This window comes from Pleurodeles waltl, chromosome 2_1 (genome assembly GCF_031143425.1).
Source record: "Pleurodeles waltl isolate 20211129_DDA chromosome 2_1, aPleWal1.hap1.20221129, whole genome shotgun sequence".
Lineage (NCBI taxonomy): Eukaryota > Metazoa > Chordata > Amphibia > Caudata > Salamandridae > Pleurodeles > Pleurodeles waltl.
The window spans coordinates 586,697,918-586,714,267 of NC_090438.1; the positions used below are offsets into that span (position 1 = coordinate 586,697,918).

The 16,350-nt window shown below is 40.1% G+C and overlaps 1 protein-coding gene across 1 annotated transcript in view; it reads left to right on the forward strand.

Annotated features, from left to right (window-relative positions):
• BMPER (BMP binding endothelial regulator) overlaps positions 1-16,350 on the forward strand; it is a 387,098-nt gene that overhangs the window by 113,953 nt on the left and 256,795 nt on the right. Inside the window, exon 3 of the mRNA XM_069215488.1 lies at positions 16,096-16,195. Coding sequence (XP_069071589.1) covers positions 16,096-16,195 — 100 coding nt within the window. The remainder of the gene's footprint in view (positions 1-16,095; positions 16,196-16,350) is intronic.

Sequence of the window (16,350 nt, forward strand, 5' to 3'; positions counted from 1 at the left end):
AAGACACCACCAACACAGCCAGACTAGCTGCACCTGGACCAAAACACAGTAGTATACTAGGCCCACGCCCTACGCAAGGCTAGACCCATCCTCACTAGAAACATAAACATCAACACAGACCAACTCAACAATTGGTCATCTGACTGCACCAAGTCCCTGGCACCCCTCAAACACAGCCACCACTAAAGAGCCAAAAAGAAGGCTAACTGGTACTTAGAAAAACTCAGAGTAACAAAACAACACTGCAAACAGATACAGACGAAATGGAGAACCAGTCAAAAATAAACCAACAAGGATACCTTCAGAGCTACTGAAAGATGATACCACTGCCAGATCAAGAAAACATGAAGAAGGCCGTAGTCGAATGCATAGAGAACAGCACCAACAGCAACAATAAAATATTCGCGATCGTCAAAGACTTCTCCACACCCTCTGCCTCCTCAAACAACATCACCTCCTCACAGAACATGTGTGACAGACCATCCGACTTCTTCAACAACAAAATATGAAGCATCTACTATAACTTCGACCCTCAACCAGTCCCTCACAGCCTCACCACCAACCTACCAACCCACCACACCGGAAGCACTCTGGCTGCCTGTAAGACCATCACCACATCTTCCACATGATCACCCATTCTACCAAGTAAACACTCACCCACATTCTAAATAACTCCATCTCCACTGCCACCTTCCAAGATGCCTGGAAACATGTCAAACGATCTGCTTAAGAAACCTTCAGCAGATCTAACTCCACTAGGAAAGTATTGACCAATCTCCCAGTTAACTTTTCCGACCAAGATCATGGAGAAGGCCATAAACAGGCAACTCACCAATTACCTCACCTTACACCCACTTCTAGACATCTCACAATCCGGATTCTGACCAAACCACAGCACATACACCACACTCATCTCAGCCACAGACAACATCAGGATACTCCTCGACCAAGGAGAATCAGCAGCCCTCATCCTGCTTGAACTTTCAGCTGCTTTCAACATCGTCTCCCACTCCACCATGAGCAAAAGACTGCACAAGGTGGCATTCAAGGCTCTGCCCTCAACTAGATCTGCTTCTTCCTCATGGGAAGAACACCGAAAGTCAACATTACCCACACACATCAGAAGCCAGTATTATTATCAGTGGAGTACCTCAAGGCCAGCCCTGTTCAACATCCACGTGACACCAATGACTGACATCATCAGATCACAGAACATCAACATCCTCACCTACGCAAATGACATCAAACTCACAATCTCCCTTTCAGTCAAGACTCCCATGACCAAGACCAACTACAACATCTGCATGACCACAGTAGCCATGTGGATGAGGTCCAACTGCCTCAAGGTCAAAACCAAAGTGGTGATCTTCAGAAGCAAAACCACCTTATGGGACTCTATCTCATGGCTGGTAGACCTCAGACATGCCCCAAACCCTACTGCCCTTGCCAGAACCCTGGGAATCATCCTGGATGAAATATTGGACATCATAGTACAAGTCAATGGAGTTGAATCCACCTGCTTCCACCTGATGATGCTATATAAAGTCTTCAAATGGCTACTGGAAAACACAAGAAAAACAGTCACACAAGCTCTAATAACAAGCAGACTGAAAAACAGCAATGCACTCTACATCGGAATCACTAACCAGCTCCTGAACAGACTCCAAAGCAATCTAGAACACCACAGCAAGACTCATTTGCAACCTCGCCAACACATCCACACAACTCCACACCTCAAGGAATTCCACTTGCTCCCTATACACAAAGGCACTCAGTTCAAACTCCTCACACACACCTATGAGGCTGTACACAACATTAGCCCTACTTACCTCAACACACATATCCACTTCCACCAACCCCTCCCTCCGGCGCCCCCACTCAGCCAGTCTCTCACTTGCACATATCCCTGCATGCACAAGAATAGAGCAGGAGGTTACGCCTTCTCACAAATCGCCCCAAAGGCTGGAACAACCTCCCCCACCACATCAGGTCCTCTGGCTTGCTCCTCGAATTCTGCAAGAAGCTGAAGGCTTGGCTCTTTCGTTAACTCCAGTCAAATCAGCACCTACCTAGTGTCACGTGTCTGGAGACACTTAGGGATGATCAGCGCACTATAAAAATCTACATTGCATAGCAAACAAGCTGCTTGATGTATTATTTTTAACAAGCATTGGCAAATTTAATAGTCTTGTTACTCGTATGGTGGTAAAGGCAATAAAAAATGACTGCTGAAGTGCAAGCCATTAAAAAGGATTGGTTTGTGCATACAGTGCACAGCTCAGATAACGAAAGAGTCTAGTTTTCCCATGTAAAATAGTCTGTCACTCATTCTACATTGTCCTAATAATCAATAGAATGAAGACAAGACTGAAATACTCCTGTAGGCTGATCCTAGATGTTACTGACATTATTTTAAGCAAAAGAAGTCAATGGCTGGAGGAGGCTGAACCAATGACTTGTAGAGTATATAAAGAATTCAATGGTAGAGGCACCAGTAGTCGTGAAACCTAAAAGGAATACCTGGAACTTTAGTTATTTTGTGTGCTTGATGCTTTAGACAATTCAACTGTCTGTGATGTTTTATCCATTTCAGAAGAACGTATCATGTAATGCGCTGTAAAGAAGCAGAAAGCAAAGAGACATTAGATGAAATGTTAAGAGTTGGTGCAGTGCAAGCACGAAGCACTCTGCTTTCGCCTTTACCAATGATGTAGAAGACTGCAAAGGGGCACACACTACAATGATCCTTCAGTCATGAATGTGACTAATAACTAACAATTCTTGATTTTGATGTTCTGCTCTCTAATCAACCACTCATAGTCAGCTAATTGATTGCTGCCATGTGGAAAAGACCACCAGAGAGAGACACTTAGGGCCAGATGTAAGAGGCGATTTTTCAGTTGCAAGGTGCGAAATTCGCCTTTTGCGACCGTAGAATGGGCTTGTTGGATGTACTATACCTATTTTGCAAGTCAGTATCCTGTTAGCAACTCGCAAAATAGGGATTGTAACTTGCAAATAGGAAGGAGCATTCCATGGTTGTCCCTTCGTAATTGCGACTCGCAGGTCCATGTATGATTGTTTTGTGACCGTGAATGCTCTCGCAAAGCAATCACAGTTACCACCAGTTTCAAATTGGAGGAAACCCATTTGCAAATGGGAAGTGGTCCACAAGGGACCCCTTCCCCTTTGTGAATGGGGGAGCCCACATTTTTTCAGAGCAGGCGGACCATTGCGTACTCTGAAAAAATTAAACTGCAACATTTCATTTTTATTTTTGAAATGCATCCCATTTTCCGTTAAGGAAAACAGGCTGCATGTGGAAGAAAAAAAACTGCTTTATTTAAAAAGCAGTCACAGACATGGTGAACTGCTGACTCCAGTAGGCCACCATCCCTGTGACTGCGGGTATTCCCAAAGGGGTCACAAATTGCGACTTGCCTCATGAATATTGATGAGGCATGTCCCTTGCAACCCATTTGCGAATCACAAACAGTGTGGTTGATACTGTTGTACATTTTGTTTCCAACTCGCAATTTGCGATTCTCAAAAAAACGCAAATAGTGAGTTGCGAAACAAAAATGTCTTACAGCTGGCCCTTAATGACTGGATCCTGTAATTGAAATAGGAACACAAAAGGTCCTTTTAGACTAAAGATCTGTTTTTTCATTTTCTTGTGAAATTTAATTTTGTATTTTAACTTTATTGCCTGTGCATTTTTTATAGTTGCAAAGCATACCGATAACCATTAAGATGCACTGTATATGAGTCTATTTAGACTCACCTGTATCAACTCTTCACATGCTCAGCTTTAATAAATGGCCATTGGTATGTAGAAGGAACCATTTCACGTGTATTGCAAAAAGCAATAGAAAGGACATATTCTTCAACCCCAAGAACGTATCGAAGATGCAGTATTACTACTATGATTATTATTATTATTATTATTATCAGTACAACTAGTACTGCAACTACTACTATTTTAGAACGGTGAAGATGATACACATTTTTGATAAGTGAATACATGTGTGACACATAAACTATGTACCGTTGTTTTGCTTGCTAGAACCTTAATGTTGTTGTGAATAATTGTGTGCTGTGTTTTTAGAGAATGCCTCTGAATCTATATTTTACCAATATTAGAATTGATCCTTTTTGTTCGTGTGACAGTATTACATCATCACCATCAATTGGTTCCTCAGCACACTAAAGGTGTGCAAACAGTGACTGGCCTAAAGAACAGTTAAGTCAGCGTGAGAATCTAATAGTGCATTTATGCTGCATTATTCCCGTGTAAAAGATGTATAATTCGCCACCCAAAAGTTACTGAAGATGCTCGCGTAAACAGCACACTCAAGTGAAGATCTCCTTCTGAAGTCCCACCTACGCCTCGATTACTAGTGCCCCCGGGGATTGTGTGCTATTTATTATACCCAGTAAGATCTAATGATCTGAGGCCCCGGTTTCAGAACTAACCAGGTGTGATAAACAGCACCAATTCTGAGTTTGCCCCTAAAAAGGGACATAACATGCATATTTTAGAAATTTCTGCACGAAAATCCACATGTCCCATTGTTTATCAGGCATATTTTCCTTGTTAGACAGCAGCGGGTTTAACATTTGGAGATTTAAAGAGGTACAAATCCTGAGTGCGTTTACCTTATTGAACCCTTTGCATCTGGGACCCATGCAGAAAGAGACGTTGATTAAGGAGTTGTAATTTAAGGAGGCATTCCTAATCAGGCCTCTAATATGTTCGTTATTACTTACTACATGATCGCACCTCCGAATTAATTGCATTCTCTGCTCATGCAGTTTGTAACCCTAGTTATACATAAGGTCCCCTTGCATGTCAGATAACACAAGGTTTTCTGCAGAACCTCTTCTTGATTTAATGTGGAAACTATATTTGTTCATTGTCTCTGCATACATTTGCATTGCTCACGTATTGTAAGTCCGGTTTGCAAATGTTTGGTACTTTGTGAATAATGTAGTACTAGAACATGACAGCAAAATATTTTGTGAAATAAATTGTGTCTTAAATATCACTTACAAAAATATTGCCCCATTTTCGTTTTTGATAGACTGTCTATTCCCAATGGGACTATAGTTTTGAAAGCGATATTCGTGTTTTTTATGCAATATTTTAACATACATCCTTGTGTACAGGTCCTACCTACCCCAGCACAATAATGCCTGGATTGCCACAGTGAGCACAGCTATCTCCCACTTGCCATACACAGCAAAGCTATTCCTCAGTTTTGCCAGATCAATCATTCATTGCAGACAGTTAAAGTACTTTTCATCTGATTCACACAGCAGAGCTGCCTCTCACCTGTCTCAGGGATCACATAAATTCCATGCTGTGTAATGAACAACAGAGTTATGAAGAGCTATCGTTGATTAAGGGCCTCCATGTCTGATTATCTGTCTGTTTACTTGTTAGCGATTACCTAATTGCGATTATCTGTGACTCTCAATTACGGAATCGCTATTTCAATGTATGAAACTCCAGGAGTTTTATTTAGTGATTCCCAATGGCTTGCAGATCAACCTACCTCATTAATATTCATGAGGTAGGTCGCAATTTGCGACCCATATTGAATGGCTCTAATCACAGGGATGGTGGCCTGTTAGGCTCAGCAGAGCACCATGTCTCTGACTGATTTTAAATAAAGCAATCTTTTTTTTTTCTTTTTTTTTTACTGCAACCTGTTTTCCTTAAAGGAAAATGGGATGCGTTAAAAAACAGAAAAATGAAACATTTTCTTTTCATTTTTACGGGCGAGCGCAAAGCGATCCGTTCCATGTTGATATCTCCCTTTGGTCCTCAAACCACACCCATGTCACATCAGTGTCTTTCATTTCATTAGTGGAAGGCATGCATACGTCATGCCTTTTCTGGTGGTTAGCCCTCCTCGAGCGTAGCGACCAAGTACTGAAAACATACGAGGCTTGCTGTTTTCCATCCGGTTTCTCAGCAGCGCGATCTCGTTTGGCAAAAGTCTATCGCTTTGCATGACATCGACCCTGTTACATAGATAATTGCACTTTTGCCGATAGGTTTCACTACGAGTGAACTGTTATTTCCGTTTGTGTGTCTGCTTTTCACTGATGGTGGCCTTCAGCTTGCTATGTGAAACTTTTACTTTTCAGTTTATAACGCAAAAAAAGTCCAGTTAGTTATGTGAAACTGGTTCATTTTCATTTTCAATTTATGTGGCAAGAAAAGTCAGGTTCGGAGTTTACAATACTAATAGCTCAAGCAAACGCTAGACCGTTTGCATTGCAAATGCTTGTTTAAGAGTAGGCAGTGGTCTATGAGACCACTGCCTGCTCTTAAAAAATGTTTTTGCATGCATTCGCAAAGGGGAAGGGCCCCTTGCAGAAAGAGACGTTGATTAAGGAGTTGTAATTTAAGGAGGCATTCCTAATCAGGCCTCTAATATGTTCGTTATTACTTACTACATGATCGCACCTCCGAATTAATTGCATTCTCTGCTCATGCAGTTTGTAACCCTAGTTATACATAAGGTCCCCTTGCATGTCAGATAACACAAGGTTTTCTGCAGAACCTCTTCTTGATTTAATGTGGAAACTATATTTGTTCATTGTCTCTGCATACATTTGCATTGCTCACGTATTGTAAGTCCGGTTTGCAAATGTTTGGTACTTTGTGAATAATGTAGTACTAGAACATGACAGCAAAATATTTTGTGAAATAAATTGTGTCTTAAATATCACTTACAAAAATATTGCCCCATTTTCGTTTTTGATAGACTGTCTATTCCCAATGGGACTATAGTTTTGAAAGCGATATTCGTGTTTTTTATGCAATATTTTAACATACATCCTTGTGTACAGGTCCTACCTACCCCAGCACAATAATGCCTGGATTGCCACAGTGAGCACAGCTATCTCCCACTTGCCATACACAGCAAAGCTATTCCTCAGTTTTGCCAGATCAATCATTCATTGCAGACAGTTAAAGTACTTTTCATCTGATTCACACAGCAGAGCTGCCTCTCACCTGTCTCAGGGATCACATAAATTCCATGCTGTGTAATGAACAACAGAGTTATGAAGAGCTATCGTTGATTAAGGGCCTCCATGTCTGATTATCTGTCTGTTTACTTGTTAGCGATTACCTAATTGCGATTATCTGTGACTCTCAATTACGGAATCGCTATTTCAATGTATGAAACTCCAGGAGTTTTATTTAGTGATTCCCAATGGCTTGCAGATCAACCTACCTCATTAATATTCATGAGGTAGGTCGCAATTTGCGACCCATATTGAATGGCTCTAATCACAGGGATGGTGGCCTGTTAGGCTCGGCAGAGCACCATGTCTCTGACTGATTTTAAATAAAGCAATCTTTTTTTTTTCTTTTTTTTTTACTGCAACCTGTTTTCCTTAAAGGAAAATGGGATGCGTTAAAAAACAGAAAAATGAAACATTTCTTTTCATTTTTACGGGCGAGCGCAAAGCGATCCGTTCCATGTTGATATCTCCCTTTGGTCCTCAAACCACACCCATGTCACATCAGTGTCTTTCATTTCATTAGTGGAAGGCATGCATACGTCATGCCTTTTCTGGTGGTTAGCCCTCCTCGAGCGTAGCGACCAAGTACTGAAAACATACGAGGCTTGCTGTTTTCCATCCGGTTTCTCAGCAGCGCGATCTCGTTTGGCAAAAGTCTATCGCTTTGCATGACATCGACCCTGTTACATAGATAATTGCACTTTTGCCGATAGGTTTCACTACGAGTGAACTGTTATTTCCGTTTGTGTGTCTGCTTTTCACTGATGGTGGCCTTCAGCTTGCTTATGTGAAACTTTTACTTTTCAGTTTATAACGCAAAAAAAGTCCAGTTAGTTATGTGAAACTGGTTCATTTTCATTTTCAATTTATGTGGCAAGAAAAGTCAGGTTCGGAGTTTACAATACTAATAGCTCAAGCAAACGCTAGACCGTTTGCATTGCAAATGCTTGTTTAAGAGTAGGCAGTGGTCTATGAGACCACTGCCTGCTCTTAAAAAATGTTTTTGCATGCATTCGCAAAGGGGAAGGGCCCCCTTGGGGATCATTTCCCATTTGCAAATGGGTTACCACCTACTTGAAGTAGGTAGGAAAATGTGGATATTTTGTCACAAAACATTCCTACATATTGTTGCGATTCGGTATTAGGAAGGGACGCCCTTGACATGCCCCTCCCTAATACTGAATCGGTATGTAGACGCAATTCAAATTTGAGATTCAGTAACAAGTTACAGAATCGCAAATTGGAATTCATACATACCAAAATGCATTTTTGCAATTACAAACCGCTCGATTGGGCCATTTGCAATCGCAAAAATGCATGATGCATCTGGCCCTTAGATCCTTTGGAAAAAGAAACTGTCAAACAACTCGGATGGCAAAAATAAATAAATCCATGATTTGTAAAGCATGGCAAATGACCTGTGAGTGTGTCAAGGCACTCAATTGTGTGCACAAGCAGATTACGTAATTTGCTCAGACTCACAGGTTGAGACGTCGCAGACACGTAAATCGAATTCTCCAGTTCTGAAGTCAGCAGCTCAGGCCATTACGTCACATCCTCATACCTGAGAGGCTCAGCAACTGCTCCGTGTGATAGGCAGAACAAGGGTGAATAGAGACTTTGTTGGAGGGGGACATGAGTGCCCTCATATCAAAATCTTCATTAATGCTTTGAAAATAACTCCTTGTAACACAATAAGAGTTAACATAGGAGCTACCCTCCCACTTGCTCAGTAACTATATCTCCTAATTTTAAGGCAGTCTTTTAGGGTTACCTTTGCAAGCTCCCAGGTGCTTTGTCACATTATCCATTGACTTCTATGAATGGTTTTAAGACTCCTGCTCCCATCCCCGTCCTAGCATTCCATTATATTGGACATCTACCACTGTTCATACGTGTTGCACCTGAAAAGTTTGATATTATTCTTTTTCCACGTATTATTACAAGCAGCTTCAGCTGTCTGTCATAAAACATTGCAAACAGTACTACATAGAGAGGGCTTAAGGGTAGACCCTTCTCTTGATCGGATGATATTATTTTCTGTCTCCTCCCTGATTTTCTTTGGATGTGTTTCTTCCCTATTTTTGTGTTTGTCCTACTCATTGATCACTTTGTTACCCTCACATTTCACTGGCTAGGGTGTATTCTTCCACTGCTGATGTAATGGAATCATTTTCTCAGTTTTTTACTTACAGGTATTGTTTCACGGTCCTTAGAAGTCCATATCCTGCTTCTTACTCCTGTTGTCTCTACACATAGAGTGCACTCATTCTGTTTCTCTCGTTCCTTCAGTCTCCCCAACCCATCTCTCTCCTTGCACTCTCCTTCCAAGTGTGCTACACTGAACACTGCTGCAGTTCAGTGTAATTTTCACTCTTACTCGGTCTCTTTGCCCTCCTTGACCCCCCCGACCCCAGCTTTCTCTACCTTTCCCCGGCTTTGTCCCCTTCTCCCCATCTTTCCTCCTTCCACCTCTACCCCTCTCCTGCTCCAAGATGGACATCACTATTAGCTTTGCCAATGCTGGTTCAGTTATAAGAGCTTCACAAAGCCCATAGGGGCGAATTAATACCGTTGGAAAAGCAACATCAATTAACTTTGCTAATGCTTGTTCTTCAATGCCAGAGTCAGGAGTCATGGCTGTGAATGTATGGACAATGTAGGAGTATCTTCAGGTGAGGAGTCCATCATACCTTAACACAGAAATGTGTTTAATCTGGCAGCTCTACTGATGAACTGTGTTACAAATTTAGAATGCAAAACCATTCACACACTGGCAAAAGTTATTCTTTTTTTCTTTTTTCTGTTCAAGTCCTATTCACTGGGTGACAGTGAAAGCACTTCTGTTACTACCAATATTTATTTGTAGGCTCAATAATGTTCGTATAATTGGCATCTGCGCTTTGTTATCTCTGTGCATTTTTTAGGATGGGTAACATGACTAAATGCACCCAGTCATTAGAGGCACAGAATTACCCAGCAGTGTCCTTTTCAGCATAGGTCACTGAGGAACCCAAGCCATATTTTGCAGCAGCCATGTTTGACACTTAAAACAGATAACGCTCAGCTAATTCTGGCCTTTTTCGAGTCTCCCATCTCCAGAAACTCCATGCCTCACCAGAGGATCGTAGACCATAAAGTGTGTGACTTTTATCTTTTCAACCTATTGTCCTGTTGAGACAACCTAGTTTGTGGCTCTTTGAAACTGAGCTTACCACTCTTTGTATGTGGTACCAATGCTCCGCTAACGAATCATACCAGAGCGGATTTTTAACTTAGCCAGGCATGCAACAACTTTAAATGATCAGTGGCCTCTTCCCTTCCATGGTTTTCGTTATCTACCCATAGCAGCAGTAAAACGGTTGCCAAAACACCATCAATGCTTCATAACAGTGGCCTTTTAAGTTAACTATTGCTGGGTAGGACATTTAAAGAGGCAGAGCCTTTTGCTCTCCACTCACCAGCAGAGTGGCAATAGTGATCCCATGAACAATGATGCTTCAGCTCAGCTCCTTGAATCAGTCAGGTGGGCAGAAAATATGAAGTGGCAGTTCCTCTCCCCAGTGCTGTATCAACACAGCTCTTTAATGAGCTAGGTGGTGGGAAATTTAACTGGACATGTCTTTCCCAATCTGTTGTGTTTCTACAGCTCCCCTCACCGACAGGAAAACTGCAGTAACAACACCAAGAACGTCACAAGAATGTGGCTTTTTAAATTGAATTCGAAGGGCAACAGCTCTGCCCAGTTACCAGAATACAGCAGTGATAACACACACATACCCACACAGATGTCAAACGACCTATACAGTGATCGCTTCATTCTCCTGATCTACACGAATAAGGAAGAGTAAGCCCCACTTTCAGTTGTTCAACATAAAGTGCGTGGCTCTGAATGTGATAATTAAAAACTGTTGGAACACGATTCACACATATTTTTCTGAGTAGGTATGTATTATGCCTGACTCGTTTCTGAATTACAAACAGTAAGTAACACATAGTTAAGATCAAAACGTTGTGTGTATCGGCCCTTAAATCAGGAAAGAAACAAGACCACTAACACATTTGTATTCACACGCGGAAAGAATTTTCATACTCCTAAATCTTTCCCCAGAAGCATAACATTAAAATCACAATAGAGTTCTCTTTTGTAGATGATCCTGCTGATCAATTGCACTCTAATGATCACTAGTGGCAGCCATCCATGGCTACTGATGCCTAATCATTTGTCCTGGTAAGCGTGATAATCACCCTTTTGGAAGATCCGTGTGATTTCCTCAGACTGATCCATCCTGAGTGTTGTCCTGCCCTTGAAGTGGCCTTTTTGGACTACAGTCCCATGCCACAATGAAACTGGGCCGCATCCATCCACTTAGGCGTTTATAGAGCAATGTTACATTCATTAGGTGGCTAAACACATGCATGTTTAGCCTAACAATGAAAGATATATCCAATGGACTGAATATTTTAATGAATGAAGAACACCCAAAGTTTTAAAAAATCACATCACAATATTCGGATGTATTTATTTATTTCCACCATAAAGAAATAACAATAAAATAATCAATCGGAAATAATAACCAAAAGTACAGTTTAAAACAAAAAAACAGATACTATGGACCTGCAAGCTGTTGCACTGTTTACCTTGAATCACTGGGATAGTGGCTACCCAGCAAAGGACACACTTACTCAAAGAATAAGACATCATTTATTTAAATTATGTGGCTCTACCTTAAGCTCATTCAGTCGTATGGGTTTCAACCCTTGACAGTGTAAATAAACTATTTATTATACATTATTTAGATTTTATAAAGGTTCTTTTGAGGATAACCTTCACTAGATTTCAGTCTCAACTCTGCAAAACCGACTCAACCAAAGAAACAACGTCCTATTCTGTATGAATGGCGGAGCCTCAGAAGCAGCCTGATAAAGCCAGATTTACATGGTGATGGCTGGTATCCTATGCTTGGAAAGATATTGTCTTTATACTATTAATGCGTTTCCCTTGCTTTTATAGCTTTCTCTGGAAAATCGTTCATGGTTATAAATTATTCTGCTTAGAACTTTTTAAAATTCTTTTTTCACTCCCGAGGCAGTTGATTTGTTGCCATTGCCTGCAATGGTAGCTGGTCATTTGTGATCCATCATGTGTCTTATTTATTTGGTAATGGGTTGTAGCTGGAGATTTATATGACTTGGACCTGCACAGTGTGCCATGGTTTAAGGTCTTGGAACACCTGATGTTGCTGTAATGGACTAAGGTGACCCAGGTCATCCCTAAAAAGGGTTCATTTGAGCTCATGGATTCCTGCTTAATAGACTTTCATCATAGTGAAACTTTCTGCACAGAAAGTGAAAGAGAACAGTTTGACTTTTTAAGCACTCCAGATTTATACTGCATAAGAAAATTATGTGACATCATCATTGTTATTGATGTCATCTGGCACATATAATTTAGAATAATCTAATGTAGATATGCTGACACTGCCAATGACTGCTAGTACATTTTAATGAACTGTACATGGGTAGCTGTGGTTCAATTGTGATTCTTATGACGAAATGTGAAAAACAAGCCAGTATTTTTTCCGTGTGTCCCTAAACATTACGTATGCATTTTCCATTCAATTGCGTTTAAATTATATTTAAATTAAGAACATTGATTTACAGTGGATAAACTGTAATCCGCAGTTTACATTAAAACACATCTAAATGAAAATATCACTTCATATCTCAGAAAGTATATGATGCAGAAGTTTCAGTGTAAGTTTAAAAATCACATCATCGAATACTTACAGGGTTGTCTCAATCTTCCGTCCTTTCGACACAGATACAAGAAGTACCAGTACGTTAGGTAAATGTAACATATGTTATTATTGCAAAATGGCAGAGTAGACACTCCATTTGAAAAAAAGGTTCTTCATAAGTCTTAATTACTGTGAGGAGAACGTATGGTCTATCACAGGCCATTAAGAGTCACATTGAAAATTACACTTGCATGATTTATTGTGTCCTTCTAAAATAGTTTGACGTCAATCATGTTTATCAATTCACATCTCATTTTTGCAAGTGCAAAATCAGATATTCCGGAGCAGGAAGCAGAGTAAAGTGAGTCACAATTAGATGGAGGCATGGTCTAGAGACACTGAGTTTGATTCCGTGCCTAAAACAACCAATACCTTCGATCTTTAAGGAATTCCTCTAGTTCCTATCTGAGTCAGGATCAAACTCAAAATCCTTTCCCTGATCCACAAATGCTGACCACAAAAGGCATCTAAGTTCAGAATGAAACTATCTACTATGTCTACAGAAGTCTTGGATCCTTCAACTTCATCATGATCACCAGTACCATTGCGAAGCGTGGGAACTACTCTGATTTTTGATTTCCATCCCTGCATGGAAGCGATGAGTTGAGCTTTATTGCCAACATTCAAGCTCTCCATTTCCTTCTTCAAGAAAAATGTATAATTCCTAAACAGCTGTAAAGACATGGTATCAAAATGTCCAGGCCATTCACGCTATTCAGTGCCATGAACTGTTTTAGTGCATTTTTACAGTGTCTGTGGTTTCTAGCACTTTTGAATCTGGGGATCCTTGAAGGTTCTGGAATTCTCGTGGTCTGATTGGTCTGTTGAAATTTTTTTGATTCTTCTTCATATCGTTGACAGATAAGTCATATTTAATATTGGTAGGCAAGGTTAGAAAAGACAAATATAAAATACTGTTCAGTTATGGATTATAATAGATAGTGCCAGGCATAATGTATGCAATAGGGGCGTTCCTCTGCAGGGAGGCCTGTACAAATGCCATAGTGAAATGTACAACATTTCACTGCACCATTTTAGCGTAATTTTGAATGTCTGCTCAGAGCAAGCGTGCCCATTACTTTCAATGGGCCTCCCTTTACCTTGCAGGATTAGCTCCATAATATATGGCGCTAATCCTGCAAAGTCCCACAATAGTGTCCGAAATATTGACACTTATGTCCTAACATGCGCCATGATGCACCATATTGTAAATACGTCTCACACCTGGTGTGGTTGGGGGCCCAATGGTGGGTGCAAGAAAAGTAGTGCATCATAATTGATAAATCTGGCTCTAAAGTGTATTGAAGTGTGTGCCCAAGGACTTTGCTATTTGCTTCATTCTGCTTTGTGCACTGTTTCCTCTTGCTCAGTTTGGGGTGGATGTAAAGTTGGGAGATATCTTTTTTTTAATTTTGGAGCTCTGGTTCAGTTATTCAAATGATATCTACTGTTACTACATACTTTGTCAAAGTATGCACCCATATAAACACCTGTTGGATATGTGATGATAAAGTGTCTAAAGTGACAGACTACTTTTTGGTGGACAAGAGCTGGATGAAAATACATTGTTTATGACATAGCAGTGATAAAACCTAGGTTCTATTGTTGAAAAGAAAGGAGGATACCGGTTTGCTGCTGTGACTTATGACACAAATGGGCTGCCAACAATTCCAATGCAATCAGTATGGACTTTATGTGGAAATTTTGATAGTCAAATGACATTTTTATTGGTATTGACCTTTAAACCACACGTTCGAATTTCTAGGTTCTGTCTAAGGTCTGGTCATATCTCCCAATTGTTCATCTAAAGGTACTGGTTCAAGTATTAGTCATTTCAAAACTATATCACTCCACGCCTATTTACCTGAACCTGATGAAAGTGTCTCTTGGAAAGATGCAGTCTTTCAAAAAAGGACTATTTTTATCATTCTGAGCCTGAAAAGCTTGATCTCGTGTCCGCAAATCCTATGCAAATTGCTTGGTTGATATTTGATCCTCATGGTCAACCTATGTGTGAAAATTAAAGGGATGCAGCCTTTATTGCACCAGACAATTTCCAGGTGCAGTATACTTTGTAATACACTTATTACCGATACCTTCCTAAACAGGGCTCATAATAAACTAGCCCATTTGTAATAAGGACCTTGAATTAATCACAGAAACAAGAGACATAACTGGTAGTGGTCATTAGAACTCTTTTAACTTTGTTTACTTTTATTGAGGACATACACTCCTTAGGAAATTATATGTTTAAACATTATTGTTCTATTCTTATGCTTCATTTGTTTGAATTCCAATTTTATGAACTTTTTAGTGCTATTATCTTAAATTTAAAGTGTCTTAGTTTACACACATTGTTTTGTGTGCCCTGAAAATAGGATTTCTGGCATTGTTTGCTCATTATGAATACTCATGTTCTGAAAAAGCACACGTTTCCTGAACAGATTGTTCCAACTGAGTTACTGATAACTGCCTGACCCCAAAAAATGCTGTCTGACTTAAGTTGCATGTTTTGCACATGCACAAGAAATTATTTCACCTCCTAATTTTTACATATTTAAACCGCGTTTGGAAATGCACTTAGTTATCGGAAAAAGTCAAATACTGGACCTTAGACACTGGAATCATATACGTTTAGTATAGTGTAGTGTTGTGTTTTCTTAATTTGTCACACCCACTTCTCCCAGAGTCACAGGAAGAAGTTTCCTGCGATAAACGGGTTTAACAATTATATATGTTGAGATCCATTATATTCCTATAAAATTCTGTACAAGGAATGCTTAGAAACAAGATTCTGGTTGCAGTTGTATTATTTTAAATTGATCCCGTGTGAAGTAGTTGTATTACTTTTCATGTTAAAGACTGAAAGAATGTTCCACACAATCTCAGAAGCTCATTTTGCTATGCGCCATCTAGCTCCATTTAATTTGAGTGATGTCATTTCATCTTCGGCAAAGTGAGTCATGCAACTGATATCCTTAAGCCATACATCCTTGCATTGTATTCTAATAGAAGTTGTATAATGTGCAGATATGTTTTTAAGTAGCTTGTGGTTTTAATAATCTTTGCAAAAAGTATCTGTTGCATCATACTTGAATTCTGGGTAGAAAACACCATTAAATAGAGACTATGAAAATGTAGCTTTGAGTAACAGTAATTTTTTATCAGGTTACAAGAGTGACAACGACTTCCTTCTCTTAATCCACAAAGCGTCAAGACCTAATAACATTTCCTCTCTTTCCTTATATAGAATCAGGAAGTGACGTGCAAACGAGAGAGGTGTCCAGTGATCTCGAAAGATTGTGCATTGGTAGTGAAGCAAAGAGGAGCCTGCTGTGAGCGGTGTAAAGGTACATTTTGCCTATATTTGTGCTACTGTTCTAATCTGTTCCCACAATATCCAGGGAGAACCCTGATGGCTTCTGGTTGGCTAAGTTAGGCACCTAAGCCAGGCAGAACTCACCACTCTAATCAGGGCAAATGAGTTACACACCAAAGATAACCT